The sequence below is a fragment of the Canis lupus genome, chromosome 20 (assembly GCF_011100685.1).
Source record: "Canis lupus familiaris isolate Mischka breed German Shepherd chromosome 20, alternate assembly UU_Cfam_GSD_1.0, whole genome shotgun sequence".
Taxonomy (NCBI): domain Eukaryota; kingdom Metazoa; phylum Chordata; class Mammalia; order Carnivora; family Canidae; genus Canis; species Canis lupus.
In genome coordinates, this window is record NC_049241.1 from 47501012 (window position 1) to 47517783 (window position 16772).

The 16772-nt window shown below is 44.8% G+C and overlaps 1 protein-coding gene across 1 annotated transcript; it reads right to left on the reverse strand.

The window, feature by feature from the left end:
• Positions 1-9325: 9325 nt before the first annotated feature.
• CCDC105 (coiled-coil domain containing 105) lies at positions 9326-16640 on the reverse strand. Its single transcript, XM_038565310.1, has 7 exons — positions 15967-16640; positions 14469-14573; positions 11234-11432; positions 10707-10873; positions 10486-10581; positions 10284-10397; positions 9326-9712 (listed from the first exon to the last, which is right to left on the reverse strand). Exons 1-7 carry the CDS (start codon positions 16534-16536, stop codon positions 9464-9466), a joined length of 1500 nt encoding a protein of 499 aa, XP_038421238.1. The 5' UTR covers positions 16537-16640; the 3' UTR covers positions 9326-9463.
• Positions 16641-16772: the final 132 nt, after the last annotated feature.

Sequence of the window (16772 nt, forward strand, 5' to 3'; positions counted from 1 at the left end):
GAATATATGATTCATTAAGATAAGTGTGTGGAAGGAGAGAAGTATGATTCGAGGAGAACTCGAGACCAGCCAAGACTACTGAGGAATCTGGGAAGGCTTCCCCGATGAAGGGACATGCTTGAGCGGGTGTCTTCTGGATAGAGGTGTGAAGTCAAGTTGGGGGAGTGAGAAAAAATGGCTCAGGTAGAGAGAATCAATGAGAACAAAAGGCACTGGGCTGGCGGAGAAGCCACAGGAGAGGAATGAAGGAGGAATGGTCCAAGATGGGAATGGATCCAGAGGCAGGGCCTGGTCCTGCAGACTCCTATCCTAAAGCATACATTTTCCTTCAAATTAAATGGAAAAAGATGCCCACCCTGACCTCTAGTTCTTGCAAGTGGCAGGACTCAGAGATATATACAACTCCAAGATTACTCAAAGCAAACCCAGAGAAGCCTTTCCCCAATTCATGAGGCATTATATCAGGCACTTTGTAAGTATCCTGGAGGGAGGGAACCTCTTTAGAAATCTGTTGATAAATATTGGGTACTCAGGATTGCTGATCCTGACAGTACTTGAGCACTCAAGTATGCTGATAGATTGCAGAATTTTCCATCAGTGTTAATGAGATTACTTTTTTAAATTTAAATTTTAGTTAGTTAACATACATTGCAATATTGGTTTCTGGAGTAGAATTCAGTGAATCATCACTTACATACAACATCCAGTGGTCATCATAATAAGTGCCCTCCTAATACCCATCACCCATCTAGCCTACCCCCTGCCCACTTCCTCTCAAGTAACCCTCAGTTTGTTCCCTATTGTTAAGAGTCTCTTGTGGTTTGTTTCCATCTCTCCTTTTTTTTCTTTCCCTCTTTCCATATGTTCATCTGTTTTCTTTCCTAAATTCCACATATGAATGAGACCATGTGATATTTGTCTTTCTCTGACTGACTTAATTCACTGAGCATAATACCCTCTAGTTCCATCTAGTTGTTGCAACTAGCAGATTTCATTCATTTTTAAGGCTTTTATTCATTTATTCATGAGAGACACAGAAGCATAGGCAGAGACATATGCAGAGGGAGAAGCAGGTTCCTTGCAGGAAGGCTGATGCAGGACTTGATCCCAGGACTCTGGGATCACAACCTGAGCTAAAGGCAGATGCTCAACCCTTGAGCCGCCTAGGCGTCCCAAGATTTCATTCTTTTTGATGGCTGAGTAATATTCCATTGTATTTATGTATTACATCTTCTTTATCCATTCATCAGTTGATGGACATTTGGGCTCTTTCCATAGTTTGGCTATTGTTGATAAGGATGCCCTAAACATCAGGGAGCTTGTATCCCCTCTAATCTGTATTTTTGTATCCTTTGGATAAGTACCTAGTAGTACGAATGCTGGATCATAGGGTAGTTCTATCTTTAACTTTTTGAGGAGCCTCCACACTGTTTTCCAGATTGGCTGCACCAGTATGCATTCCCACCAGCAGCGTAAGAGGGGTCCCCTTTATCCACATCCTCTGACACCTTTTGTTTCTTGTGTTGTTAATTTTAGCTGCTCATGAGATTCTTCATGGAAGAAAGGGACTTTCCAACAGAGACCATGTGAGGAGAAAAATAAGGCATATGCAGAAGAAGAGGGAGGTCCCAGACTAAATTTGTACAAGGGACGAGGCATCTGGACCACATTCAAATCAGAATCTCATCTGACACATTGGGTCCCCAGCCCCCTCTCCAGCCTCATCGACCACCATCCTAAAAATATTTTTCAGCTTCCCAGATGTACCATTTTCTAACTCCCTCCTTCCCTCCCTTCCTCCTTTCTCCTCTCTCTCTCTCCCTGTCTCATAAAATGCCAGATCTTTGTTGGTAAACTTATCCCCAAATCTATTTTTTTTGATATGTAATATGATGTTAGTTCCAGGTTACCACATAGTGGTTTGATATTTTTATATATTACAAAATGATCACTATGATAGATTTAGTTAACCATCTGTCACTACACAGTTATTATTTTCCTATATTTCCTACACTATCTCCTTGGGACTTATTTTATAACTGGAAGTTTGCACCACTTAATCCCCTTCATATATTTCACCTCTCTCCCTCATCCCTCTCCCTACTGCCAATTACCACTTTGTTCTCTGCATTTAGGAGTCTGTTTCTATTTTGTTTTGTTTTTTTAGATTCCACATATAAGTGAAATCATACTGTGTTTGTCTTTCTCTGATTAATACCCTCTGGGTTCATGCATAATATCACAAATAGCAAGACTTCATTCTTTTTTATGGCTAAGTAATATTCCTTTCTGTGTGTATTTATATATATGTTTTATATATATGTTATATATAACATATATGTTTTATTATATTATATATATATGTTTTGTTATATTTATATATATGTAAAACATATTTTCTTTATCTGCTCATCTACTGACAGACACTTAGGTTGCTTCCATATCTTGGCCATCGTAAATACTGTTGCAATGAATGTAGGGGCTCATGTATCTTTTTTAATTAGTGTTTTAATTTTCTTCAGATAAATACCCAGAAGTGGAATTGCTGGGTTGTATGGTAATCCCATTTTTATTTTTTGAGGAACCTCCATACTGTTCTCCATAGTGGCTGCACCAGACTATATTCCCATCAACAGTACATGAGGATTCCCCTTTCTTGACATCTTTGCCAACACTTGCTATTTCATATGTTTTCGTTCTTGCCCCAGGACTGTTCACTTTTTTCTGGAACATTATTTCCCATTCTTCTTTTTAAAACATGACTGATTCTTGTTCATTTTTCAGGTGACAGCTTTAATGTCAGCTTCTTAAGGGCAATCTTTCCTGACCTGCCTTCTCTCTTACAGATAAGGTCTTCCTAGTTTTATGTACACATCACACCTTGTTCTACTTTTTTTTTTTTAAAGATAGAGAGCAAGGTTGAGTGGTTGGGGAGGGACAGAGGAAGAGGGAGAGAGAGAGAATCTCAAGCAGGCTTCACACTCAGTGTGACATGGGGCTTGATCTCATGAGCCAAAATCAAGAGTCAGCTATCACCCAGGTGCCCTGTTCCACTCCTTTATGACACTTAAATTACTCAGGTCAAAATTTGTCTTTTTTATGGAGTGCTCACTGTGTGCCAGGCACTCTCCTGAGCACTTTATATCATTTTATTGAATTCTCATAAGCCTGTGAAGTAAGAACTGTTACTATGAACAGTTTTGTATGTTGGAGAAACTGAGGCATGGAGAGGTTAAATAAGTTGGCCAAGGTTTCTCAGTGAATACTTGGCTTCCCCAGGGTTTGAACTGATATCTGACTCCAGTGTCTACGTTCTTTACTACTTTTTGCAGTATAAAAGGAAGCGACTTCTTTTCTTTTTTTTTTTTTTTTAAAGATTTTATTTATTTAGTCATGAGAGAGAGAGAGAGAGGCAGAGACACAGGCAGAGGGAGAAGCAGGCTCCATGCAGGGAGCCCAATGTGGGACTCGATCCCAGGACTCCAGGATCACACCTGGGCCAAAGGCAGGCGCTAAACCACTGAGCTACCCAGGGATCCCCAAGGAAGCAACTTCTCAGGGTAAGATGGGTCTGCCATTTCTAGGCCACCTGACACTCAGAGCTTACCCCAGAAAACAGGGATCATTAAGTCTCATGCTAGTTTTCACCAAATAAAGATATGATGATTTGCAGGGACATGTAAGAGTCGAGGTGGTAAGCAACTTGGGGAGGTGGGAGGAGATAGCAGCTCAGTGGTAGATAGAAAAAAAGAGACATAGGGGGCCCTGGACTTCTCATTCTAGCACAAAGTAGGAACCAAAAGGTATTATATATATATTTTAAAAATATATAGTGTGGCTGTTATAACTGGCTTAAGAAATAAAAGTTCATTTTTTTTTCACATAAAAATAGAAATAGATGGTTCAGAGCTGGAACAGAAACTCAGCAGCCAGGGAGCTACACTCTTTTTGTTGCTAGGTTTCCCTCAATATGCAGCTTTCATTTAGTGGACCCAAATGGCTGTTCCAGCTCCCATCATCACATCCTACATTCCAGTTTCCAGGAAAAAGGAAAAGGGGAAGGGGAGAGAATATTCCTTTTCTTTAAGGGAAGGAGGGATAATACATATATCATTTCTACTTACATCTCATTAGCCAAAATATTGTTTACCTTGCTACTCTGTTATACTGGACTTATTTTATCTTTCTTTAAAGATTTTACTTATTTGAGAGAGAGAGAGAGAGAGAGAATGCACAAGTAGGGGGAGTGGGAGAGGGAGAAGCAGGCTCCCAGCTGAGCAGAGAGCCTGACATGCGACTTGATCCCAGGACCCTGGGATCATGACAGGAACTGAAGGCAGATGCCTAACTGACTGAGCCACCCAGGTGCTCTGGGTTTATGTGTTTTAAAAATCTTATCTATATCATAACAAAAACAGAATTTAGTACCAGGAGATTGCAAAATTTTGTACCAGAACTGCAAATATATGACATTGGCTTAGTGTAGAGATTTTCAATCAGGGATGATTCAGCAATTCTACTCCTTTCCCCCAGGACATTTGGCAAAGTCTGGAAACATTTTAGGTTGTCTTGAGTTGATGGGAGATATTATTGGCATCTACTGAGCCAAGGATGCTGCTACATATCCTATAACACACAGAGCAGCCCTGTAATGCACAGAAGGATCAGGCCCCAAATGTCAACAGTGCCACAAGTGAGAAAATCTGGCTTAGCAGGAAGTGGTAGGACACATGGACACGTGCTGGAAAAGTTGGTAGCTCATGTTTTGCTATGTTAAAACTTGGTAAGATTGTTGATTACAACATGGGCAGAGCCTGTAGCTCTAGAGGAAATGGTTTAAAAAATTTTGAATTTTGGAGTGTGTTTACTGCTTCCTGCTGTTGTCAGCACAGTCCTGTAAAAACAAGAGACGGACTCAGAATGGTCAGCCAGTGTGTAAACAGAAAAAGGAAAACATGTGCTGAGTGAAAGAAGTCAGACACAGGAGGTCTCATATTGTATGATATCTTTTACATGAAATGTCCAGAATAGGCAAAGACAGGAAGTAGATTAGTGGTTATGGTCAGGGGCTGGGGGAGGTGGATGAGGAGTGACTGTTTAATGGGCATGGAGTTTTATGTTGGGGTGGTAAAGTGTTTTGGAGCTAGATAGTGGTGATTGTTGCCAACATTGGGGATGTAAGATAGAAAGCTCTCCTGAAGGAGAGTTTCATGAAAGAGAGAAAGAGAGAGATGTCATCTGGAATTTTTAAGCATATTAAGTATATTTGGATGAACTTGTGGCTATGGTTATTTATCACAGATGGAACTGACCAGAAATCAATAGACTGAAAGGCTACTCACATTTTGGAAAAAATCTATTATTGAAAAAATTACAAGCATGGCTTCTGTTAAAAAGAAAGCCTGTGATTGTTCCAACCCCGAAACATCTCTGGCTCTAAGTTGATACTGGCAGGAAGTAAGCTTTGAAATCTGCATGCTCCTTCCTCAAGGTTCCATTTCTTATGTCCACCTAAAATATATTTTTAGAGAAAAATGAACAAGGAAGACCTTTGCTGAGGCAAAGCGAGAAATCATGGAGGACAATGGACAAAGAAATTTCTCCAAAAGAAAAGAATGAAGTGGGAAAGTGAAACTTTCAATCTATCCTTAGCTTATCCAAATTTCCATCATGGCTAAATACATGCATCATGTCATAGTCCAAAAAACACCTTGCATCCTGAGAAAACCACTCCAAAATTGCACCTTGTCTTTTCCTAAGTTTTTCAGTAGTTTTGCTTAACAATCCTCAAATGGATTAAATTTTGGGCCCTGTGGTAGGCAGCTTCTGACATTACTGGCAAAAGTTTCCACCTCCTGGTATATACTTCCTTGTGTAACCTACTCACCTTCAGTGTAGGCTGGACCAAGTGACATGTTTTAATGAGTAGAATATGACAAAAGTGATGGGATGTCACTTCTGAGATCAGATTGCGAAAGGACTGTGACTTTTGCAGTCTTTGACTTGTCTCATTTGTCTTATTTTTCACACTATGACGATATGAGTTGCCATGTTGGAGAGGCCCATGTGGCCAAGAGCCTGTGAGGAACTGAATCTGCCATAACTTGGTGAGTAAGTCTGGAAGCAGAGCCTCTCTCAGTAGAGCTTTCAGATGAAACCAGAACCCCAGGTTACATCTTGCCTTCAGCTTTGTGAGAGACCCTATAACAGAAGACTGAGGAATAATGTTATTTCAAGCCACTGAGTTTTGGGATAATTTGCTACATAGCAGTAGATAACTAATACAACCATACGTTGCTGACTCCTTAAAAGAAAACAATGTACTCTTGAAATTTTTGCAATGCTGATTCCTACAAACAACCATAATTAAAAACCTACTTCAGGATGCCTTGGTGGCTCAGCAGTTGAGCATCTGCCTTCAGCTCAGGGCGTGATTCCAGAGTCCTGGGATCAAGTCCCACATCGGGCTCCCTGCATGGGGTCTGCTTCTCCCTCTGCCTATGTCTCTGCCCCTCTCTCTGTGTCTCTCATGAAAAAAAATAAAAGAAACACTATTCCCCCCCCCCACCAATTAGAATATTGAACAGAATAACCTTACTTTTGTGGGGTTAGTTTTAAAATATATATCAAATATTGGTTCTGAGAGTTGGTTCTCTGAAGGTGAGACTCTCTTGTATGTTAAAAAAATTCTCAGCTCTCAAATTTATTCCTGAGTTTTTCTTTTTACCATTAAAAACTGAGATAAAATTGACATATAACTCATGTAAGTTTAAGGGGTACAACATATTGATTTGATACATTTGCATTGCAATGTGATTGGCTAACCAACTCACATTGGCTAACCACTGTCACATTACCAAGTTATCATTTCTTCTAGGGGTGGAACAGTGAAGATCTTTTCTCTTAGCAAGTTTGATTTTATAATATAGCTTTGTTGTCTGTCATTACTGTACTGTGTATTAGATCTCCGAGCCTGATTTATCCAAGAATTGTATGTGCCCTTAAACAAAATTCTTAATTTTCTTGAACAAAAGGAACTTACTCTATTCCCAGAGAAAGAATCTTTAATATTCTGCACAGAAGGATTTGTCCTTTGCTAATGACCATGGGCTGCTCTGTGTCAACTCTTTCCCCTCCATTTACTAATGAGGGTCTTAAATCCTCACTCTCCTATTTGAATCCCATCATTGCTTATTTGATGTGTATGGGGGAGATAATTTACTGTTTGGTTTGCTGACTACAAGGCCATGGAATCTCTGCATTTGGACCTAATGGAGAAAACTGAGCATCACCCAGAGGTCCTGGAGTATGATGGGACTTTGGGATGTCACCCTACATGGAAAGAAGGATGGATGAAATAACTACTCTCAAATGTTGTATTTCCTTCCATGATCTGCAAGAATTTTTGACTCACAAACCCAAAGAAGCAGAGAGTAGAATGGCAGTTGCTAGGGGCTGGGAAGACAGGACATGGAAGAGATGTTGATCAAAGGATACAAGCTTTTAATTATGCAAGATGAATAAGTTCTGGATATTTTGTGCACAGTATGGTGACCATAAATAACAATACTATATACTGGAAATTTTCAAAGAAGGTATATCTTAAGTGTTCTCACCACATACAAAAAAAAAAAAAGAAGAAAATTGGTAACTAAGTGTGGGGTGATGGATATATTAGATTGATCATGATGATCATTTCATCACACATATGTATATCAAACATTAAGTGGTACTTGTTGAACATATACAATTTTTATTTGTCGATCATACCTCAATAAAGCTGTTAAATTTTTTTTGACTTTGAAGATGATTCTGAGAAGCACTTAATTTAGTCCACAGTTTCTCAACCTTAACACAATTGACTATTTTCAGTCAAGTAATTCTTTGTTATAGCGGGGGTTGCCTTGGACACTGCAGGACACTTAGCATCCCCTACCCCTTGCCCTTAGTTGTGACAACCAAAAATGCCTCCAGACATTGCCAAATGTCCCTGGTTGGGGGCAGAATTACTTCTGATTGAGAAACTGTTTTCATCCAACCTCTTTTGGATAAAAACTACTGTTTCAGTTACTTTTTTTTTTTTTTTTTTAGGGATGAAATATTTTTTCCTATTTTATTTTTTGTTTCAAGTTTTAATTCTCATGAATTTAAATTCTAGTGTAATATTGGTTTCAGGAGGAGAAATTAATGATTCATCACTTACATACAACACCCAATGTTCATCATAACAAGTGTAATCCCTGACACGATAATATGATGACACCCACTTTATGGTGTCACTGAGAGGCTTACTGGGTGCCCATGATGTGACCTGGGGCAGTAACTGAAATCTCAGCTTGGAGGCAAGAGAGGGGATTATGCAATCGCTGTTGTGGAATACTGGGTGAGCAGAGTGACAAGCTGGGGCTGTATCAGCAAAAATGAGGGTGGCAGATTGCAATCCAGAGTGTAAGACATTGTATGCAAAAGAAGTATCTGCATCTCTATGCAAGGTTTTGGGGCTTGATGGATCTTTGTCCAAAGATGCAGGGGAAGGGACAATTCCCAGCCCCAGGAAGCATCTGCAAGAGACTCAAAAGTCAACAGGGTGGTGGCAGCTCTGTGCCCTAAAGGATATATGGACTGCACCTAAGGGGTTCTTTTTTTGTCATTGGCTTCAACCAATAGAGAACACTGGTCAATGGAGAGAGCTGGGTAGGGGCATGAATTCCTCTAGCATCCACAGGGCAGCACTGCAAGGCTGGCTGCTTTTGATTACCTTGTCCCTTCAGATTTAGGAGTGGCAAAGGTGGCTCTCCACAATTACCAGCACCTTGGTACTGTGCTTTCCATTGAGGATTTTCTCTATCCTGCTTACACCTTTGCAAATACAGTTGATTCTCATTATATTTGTAGTAGTTATGTTCCATAACTCTGTGTGTGTGTGTTTGTGTGTTTGTGTAGTGTTAATAATGGCAACCAGTGGGGGGAACCTGCGTTCATTTAAGAGAACAGAGGGGAGCTTCAAGTTTTGCCCAGAGTGTAGACTTTAGAGCAGGGATTAAAATTTTAGCTCTTCTGCTTACTAGCTGTGTAACATTGGGCGGCCACCATTCTACAGGCCTTACACATTATCCTTATGCCAAGCCTTTGAGCGCTGTAATCCTTTCCATTTTATAGGTGAAAGCACTGAGGCTAGAGAGGAACAACGACTTGCCCAAGGCTACACAGTTGAAATTGGGGAGCTGGCATTTGAATCTCAGAAATCTGGTGCCCAGATCCAGCCTGTTAACTCCCAGGATACAGTGCCCATAACGTGTTGTAGGGTAAGTGACTGATATACAGTAGGAGCCTAATAATGGCAATCATTGTCATTTTTAATCATAGTTCTGCTAGAGGATGCTTAAAGGGAGGGTAGGTCAGGCGAGAGGGAGGGCCACTGAGCTGTGAGTGGGCGGGATGGCCGGGGCAGGGGGAGAGGCTGTCATTTCGCTGCAGCATCCGACTCGACGCGCGGAGGCGTGCGCGGATCCCAGTCGTTGACCAGACGCTGCGCCTGCTCGTAGCACACGTGCGGGTGCCGCTGGCGGAGGCGCAGGCGCACCACATTGTAGTCCACTTCATACCCGGTCTTCTTGCAGTTGAGGCTCCCGGTGAGGTTCTTGTGCGTGGCGAGCAGCTCCTTCAGGTTTTTTTCCACGTGCGAGATGTGGCGCTGCAGCTTGTCAGTACCCTGGGGAGGAAGCGGGACCGTGCTGGGGGCCGGGCACTGTCTGGGGTGGACTACCGCGCCGGGGCCAGGTGTGCGTGTGAAAGGAGCACACCTTTAAGAAAGGGCAGGCCTCAGAAGGGGAGGGGCACACCCGGGCCACGTGTGCTGGCGGAAGATCCCCCCCCCCCATCCTCCCCCTTCCCGGGAAGGAGCACAGGAGAGGGGGGACTCGCAGAGATTGGGGGCAACGTTCTCCGGCCAGAGGCGCTTTGTAGACAAGCCCGCGACAGGGCGGGGCCGAGGGGCGGGGCGGGAGGCGGACGCACCTGGAGACCCGCAGGGCTGACCTGGGATGTGGGGTGCATCTGCGCAAGGAGTGCTGGGAGGAGCTAGGCTGAATGAGGGCGGTATCAAGATGGAGTGAGGCGGGCACTTTTTTGATAGAGGTGTGGGTATCAGAGGGCCTCCTCCAGGGCGGCGGTGGGAGGACCGGCGGACCTGGGTCAGGTGTGCTTGAGGAAGCGGTGTTACCATGATGAGGCTGTGCCTAGAGACGGCGGGGAGGCTCGGAAGGGGCCAGGTGGGAACATACCTGAGCGAGGCGCGAGGCTTCGGGCAGCTGGGTGCCCACGTGTCTCTGGTACACCCGAACCAGAGGTCTATCCAGTTTCTCTCGAGTCTCCAGGTGACTTTTTGACAGAGGACCCTGGCAGAATGTGGTATGCGGAGCAGTGAGGCTCAGGCTAGGCGAGCAAGCCCGGCCCCACCCCCGCACACTCTTGTACAAAGCACACCTTGATGAGGCCCCGAGTGATGTACATTTCCTGGTTGAATTTCGTGCACCGATGGATAGTTCCCCTCATGAGTCCTAAGGTCATATTCATTCTTTCCTGGGTGAGTGAGAGCACAGAGGGACCACGCTGGCTTCCTGGCTTCTCTCTGCCCCGTGTCCCCCTCTCTGTCCTCTGCAGTCCACCCTAGCCTCGCGCCGCCAACTAGCAGTCGCCGCACCCACCTTCAGCTCCAAGGTCTCACGCATCTTCTGCGCCAGCGAGGCGCACACTCGATCGCTTATCAGTTGTTGTTGCTCCTGGATGGCCTCCTCGTTCTTTGCCATTTCTAGCAAGGTGTCCTTGGACTCCATCAGCAGTCGCTTGGCTTCGTACAGCGCCGTGGCGCACTCTGCGGGCAGGGAGGGGCATGCGTGGAGAGCCAAGACCTCCTTTTCCTGATCCTGGCTTTCTGAGTTCCCCTCTCTATCCTCAGGTTGTGTTGGGCCCTGGGCGAAGGGGTTTATGGAAGGATTTGGAGAAAGTCCAGAGGAGGGGCTGCTCATCTGAGATTGACTGAGGGAGTGCTCACTTGCAGGAGTGTGCAAGGGGAAGAGCTGATCAAAAACATGGTCCCAGGGGAGATGGGCTCTCAGCGCTCTCACTTGGTCTAGGGGCGCAATTCCCCAGGGAAGGCAGTGGCTGAGAAATAGAGGAGGATTGGGCACCCAAGGGTACCTATGATAGTGGGCTCCTTTCTGTGGGGGCTTACCTGGGGTATAGGTGCCCACAGGGTCGGGGGGTGGCGTTTTCTGGCCCTGAGTGCGGGGGGAAGGAACGCGGGACAGGTTCACCCAGGAGTGGCGGCCAGCCTGCTCCAGAACCTTATCCAGCGGCTGGTTCATTAGGTCCACAGCTTGGAGCCTGTCCTTACAGCAGAAGGCCAGAGTGTCACGACAGGAGGCCAGGGCCTGGAGGCAAGGTAGCAGAGAGAGGCAGAGAAAAAGGCAGAGTGTGAGTGGGGAGGTTCTCCCTTTTCAATTTCAGACTTTCTTGAAGGATTTTTCAGGACTCACCAGATTTAAAGGAATGTGACAGTGACCTGGGGGTGTGGTGGGGTGAGCTCAAGGAAGGTTCTGCACCACGGACAGTGGTGTGCCAGCTCCTAAATTTCCTCCCCCAACCCCATCCACCACCCCATCTGCCTCTTATTTGAGTGTCTTTATAATATGCACTCTGTGAGGGCAAGGCCATTTCTGTCCTCTTCACTACTTTGTTCCAATGCCAAGCAAGGTGCCCAGACACCAGGGCACTGGATTAGTATTTGTCAAATAGATGAGTCAAAAGCACACACAGGTTACCAGCTAACTTTAACCAGTCCCAGGGCTCTATCAAACTCAGCTGCTCTTTCACCTCCATTAGTGCCCTCATAAAGAAATCTTCATTGCAAGGGTTAAGGATATAGTGAGACCATCTTTGGCTGGAGCTGACAAAGACTGGGCACATATTACAGTGTAAAGAACTAGGCTCAAGACACTTGAACTGAATCTATAAGGTAGTTCTCCCATTTCCTGGTATATATCCAAAGAAGATCAGGATTTCAAAGAGATAGTTGCACTTCATGTTCATTTCAACATTATTCACAATAGCCAAGACATGGAAACAATAAAAATGTCTCTAGGCAGGTGAGTGTATAAAGAAAATATGATATATATACTATTGTAATATTAATGTGTTAATAATCAAAACATTGGGCAGCCTGGTGGCTTAGCGGTTTAGTGCCGCCTTCAGCCCAGGGCATGATCCTGGAGACCTGGGATTGTGTCCCACGTTGGGCTCCCTGCATGGAGCCTGCTTCTCCCTCTGCCTGTGTCTCTGCCTCTCTCTCTGTGTCTCTCATGAATAAATAAATAAAAATCTCAAAAAATAATCAAAACATTGATATAGTAATATATTATAAATAATTCTATAATAAATAATATATTATAATATGTAATATTTCATACAATATATTGTTAAACAATATCATATATAGAAATTACACATAATATGATTTAATATATAATTATTATATAACATATAATTATATTTTATATCATATAGAAGCTATAAAAATTTATAATAATAAATTATATAATTATAATGTAATATATAAAATATAATATAATTATAATATACTATTATATAAAATAATATAATTATATTATATAAAATATAATTATAATATGTATTAAAAAGATACTTAATGTAAATGTCCATTTATATTATACATGCTATATATTATTATATTACAACATATAGTATATTTTAGTATATATAGCATACATAATATAGTATATGTAGTATATAGCATATTGTTTTTTTTTTTTTTAATTTTTTTTTATTTATTTATGATAGTCACACAGAGAGAGAGGCAGAGACACAGGCAGAGGGAGAAGCAGGCTCCATGCACCGGGAGCCCGACGTGGGATTCGATCCCAGGTCTCCAGGATCGCGCCCTGGGCCAAAGGCAGGCGCCAAACCGCTGCGCCACCCAGGGATCCCTATAGCATATTGTTATAGAATATATTAATATGTAATATAACATAATTGTTTATAATCTAATAATAGTAGAATTTATATTTATATTAATTATTATATAATTATATAGTATGTATATTAATAATATAATAGTATATGACATGTAATACATAATGTAATATGTATATAATAAAATATATACAATGGAATATTTAGCCTTAAAAAGGATACCTTGCCATTTGTGACAACATAGATGAGCCTTGAGGTTCATTATATATATGCTAAGTGAAATAAGCCAGATGCAGAAAGATCTCACTTGTATGTGGAATCTAAAATAGTCAAATTCGGAGTGCCTGGTTGGCTCAGTGGTTGAGGGTCTGGCTTTGGCTCAGGTCGCGATCCAAGGGTCCTGGAATCAGCGCCCTGCATCAGGCTTCCCACAGGGAGCCTGCTTCTCCCTCTGTGTCTCTGCCTTTCTTTGTGTCTCTCATGAATAAACAAAACCTTTCAAGAAAAAAATAAAATAGTCAAATTCATAGCGGCAGAGTGTAGAATGGTGGTTGCCAGTGCCTGAGGGGGAGGGAGAAATGGGGAGATGTTGGTCAAGGGGCACAAAGTTTTTGTTATGCAAAATGATTAAGTTCTGGAGATCTAATGTAGAACAATGTGACTATGGATACCAATACTGTATTTTATAATTGAAATTTGCTAAGAGTTTGGATCTTAAGTGTTCTCACCACACACATCAAGCTAACTATGCGAGGTGATGGATATGTTAATTACCTTGATTATGGTGATTATTTCACAATTTACACATATGTCAAATCATCAAGTTGTGTTCAATATACATGATTTTAAATTGTCAATTATACCTCAATAAAAATGGAAAGCAAAAAGACGCCTGAGCTGAAACCACAGCCCTGCCCCTGGCTAACTCTGTGCTTTGGGTGAGTCTATATCTCTCTGAGCCTCAGTTTCCCCATTTCTAATAAGGGGATCTGTGTATGTATTTCACAGGAATGTTTTAAGAAATTAACTCAGTGGGGGCACCTGGGTGGCTTAGTCAGTTAAGTGTCTGCCTTTGGCTTAGGCCATGATCCCAGGGTCCTGGAATGGAGACCTACATCACATCCGGCTCCCTGCTCAGTGGGGAGCCTGCTTCTCCCTCTCCCTCTGCTGTTCCCCCTGCTTGTGCTCTCTGGCTCTCGCTCTCTGTTAAATAAATAAATAAAATCTTAAAAAAAAAGAAGTTAACTCAGTGACTGCATAGGGTTCAGCAGGGGTGTTCATTGTTATTTTGGGGTTCACTCCATCTGTCAAAGCCTCAGTTTCTCTACTGCACCAAATGGAAATATAGTGAGTGTCAGGGCAGAGTGGGTAGGGGTATGGGTTGAGGGATTACTGTGGCTACAGTCCCAAATGTCAGAGTGGTCTGCTAATTCAGATTCGCCTCCAGCCCTCCTCACTTGGCCCTAGGTGTTCCCAACCTTGAGCAGGGCCTCTGATTTTTCCATATCTTTTTCCATCTTCCTCTTCATGCTCTGTAGCTCCTCCCTCTCCCAGGTGAGCATGCTGTCAGCTTTGTCAGGGACCTAGAACAGAAGGAAAGAATCTCTCACACTTTCCAAAGGGGGCTGGAGGGAGATTTCTCCTTTCAGGGTAGTAGAGGTTTGCCAATTTCATAGACTCTAGGCTTGGAGAATGGAGTTGGGGGTGCTGTCACCCTTTGGGAATCTCACTCTGAGAAGGCTTTATTCTTTCAGAGGCTTTCACTTGGTGGGGGAGGCCTTACCCTTTAGAGAGTGGGGCTGGGGGCTTCTCCATTTTATAGGTAGGAGTCCAATGAGATGGGATGAAGTGACTTAACTTGGGGGAAGGCTGTTCTCATACCCTGGGCCTCGGGGGAGTTCACCTTCATTCATGATGGTCTTATCCTCACTCCTTGGCTATATAGGGATGATGAGGGGGTTGCCTTTTTGGGTTCTTACTATCTGGATTTCGGGGCTGGGCGTAAGAATTCCACCTGGTGTATGTATAGTGTGTGTATTGTAGTGTGTGTGTGCGTGTGCCTGTGTGTGTGTGTGTGTGTGTGTGTGATTTCTTCCTAGGGAGGCTAGAATGTTCCTCACTTTTGCAGTTGTGGTCTGCAGTTTCACTTTAGGGGAAGGATCTCACCAGGGCTGAGACTAGGGGTCTTATTCTTTTCTTTGACTGGGGACCTAGCTCTCAAGTGCAGTGGCTTGGAGTCTGAGGGTCTCAACTTGTTGGCAGGACCTGTTTCTTTCTCCTGAGAGGACGTCTGGGGAGGGGTTCACACTGTCTGAGACTATGGGGCAGGATTTGGGTTTAGTAAAACATTTTGAGGAGGGGCGCCTGGATGGCTCAGTTGGTTAAGTCCCACTCTTGATTTCAGCTCAGGTCATGATTTCAGGGTCCTGAGATTGAGCCCCGCATGGGGCTTTTCTGCTCGGTGCAGATTCTGCTTATCCCTCTCAGTTCCCCTGCTTGCTCTCTTTTTCTCAAGTAAATAAAGACTTTAAAAAACAAAACAAAACAAACTCACAAAAATTTTGAGGAGCGTTTCATGTATTGGGACCAGGACATCACCCACTTTCCGGGGAGGGGGGTTGGGTGTGTTTTCACTGGGGCCATTGAGGGTTTCCTGCCCATGGACAGGTCTCACTCTCTGGGCCTGGGGGCTGGGTGGGTGATTTCATACCTGGGCTGGGATCTGTGATTACTCTTTGGGAAGAGTTTCATCTAGTGTGATTCAGAGTCCCACCTTCTCTCCTTGGCTGGGGGACTGGAATAGCTTCTCTGGGGCAAGGGGGCTTGGGGATCCTGTCCCCTGGGCTCAGAAGGAGGGAGCGTCATCTTGTGCCCTCACTCTGTGGGGGCTGGGGCCTGGGGTGGAGGTGGGTGGTCTCTCTACCGTCCCGGAGCTGAGAGGCCTGGGTCTCCGCGAGGGTGGGGGGATGGTCCCACCTTCTCAGACTTGGGCCTGTAGCCCCGAAGCTTGCAGCTCTGCTGGTTAATGAGCAGGCCTTTGCGCACCTCGCTGAGCCTGCGGTCCGTAGCTTCCCGCTGGCGAAGCAGCAGCCGCAGCTGCCCATTGATCCGGTGCTGCGCGCGGCACAGGCGGGCGGCTGCGAGGCGGGCCCCTCGCGCGTGCGCGTGCACCACCTCTGCGGTCTGCAGGGCGCGAGCGTCGCGGTGCATGGGCAGCGGCAGGCGGGCGTGCCAGGCGGGGGGCTTCATCTTGCCTTTCCACAGCGTGACGCCCTCGCCCGGCGGCGGCTTCTCCACGGTGCTGCCGCCCTTGAGCATCTCCACGCGGAAGCGCCAGGGCAGGATGTAGGCAGCGCGGCAGAGGTGGCGCGCCACGTGCGGGTCCCTCACGCTGTCCTTGGGTTGCCACATGGTCACTGCCTCCTGCCCGCAGCGGTCGGTCAGGTGGTGCGCCTTCTGCGTCATGGCTTTGGCCACCTCGCGCCATGCGGGAGCCCCTACGCGCGTGTCCTGGCGGCGCTCCGCTGGGGGTATCAACACGGGCATGGTCCCTGCTGGCTCTCGCGGGGTGGCCCGGGGCCCCCACGAGGAGGGGCAGGGACTCCCGAAGACGCGCCAACTCCTTCCTGGCTTGAGCAGTGAGTGCAAACGGAGTGCCCATCACCATGACGACGGTGGCAACAGCGCAGAGTTCCATGGGTGGGGGAGGGGAAAGGCTACAGAGAGGGTGCACTGTGTTAATGCTTTGGGACTTGGCCACGTTGGCTTGGAATTCTGGCTTC

Coding starts and splice junctions, on each gene's coding strand:
- CCDC105 (XM_038565310.1), bottom strand. CDS start 16,536: ATGCCCGTGTTGATACCCCCAGCGGAGCGCCGCCAGGACACGCGCGTA. Junction 10,398..10,485: donor TCACTCGGGGCCTCATCAAG/GTGTGCTTTGTA, acceptor ACATTCTGCCAG/GGTCCTCTGTCAAAAAGTCA. Junction 9,713..10,283: donor AAGCCTCGCGCCTCGCTCAG/GTATGTTCCCAC, acceptor CTTCCTCCCCAG/GGTACTGACAAGCTGCAGCG.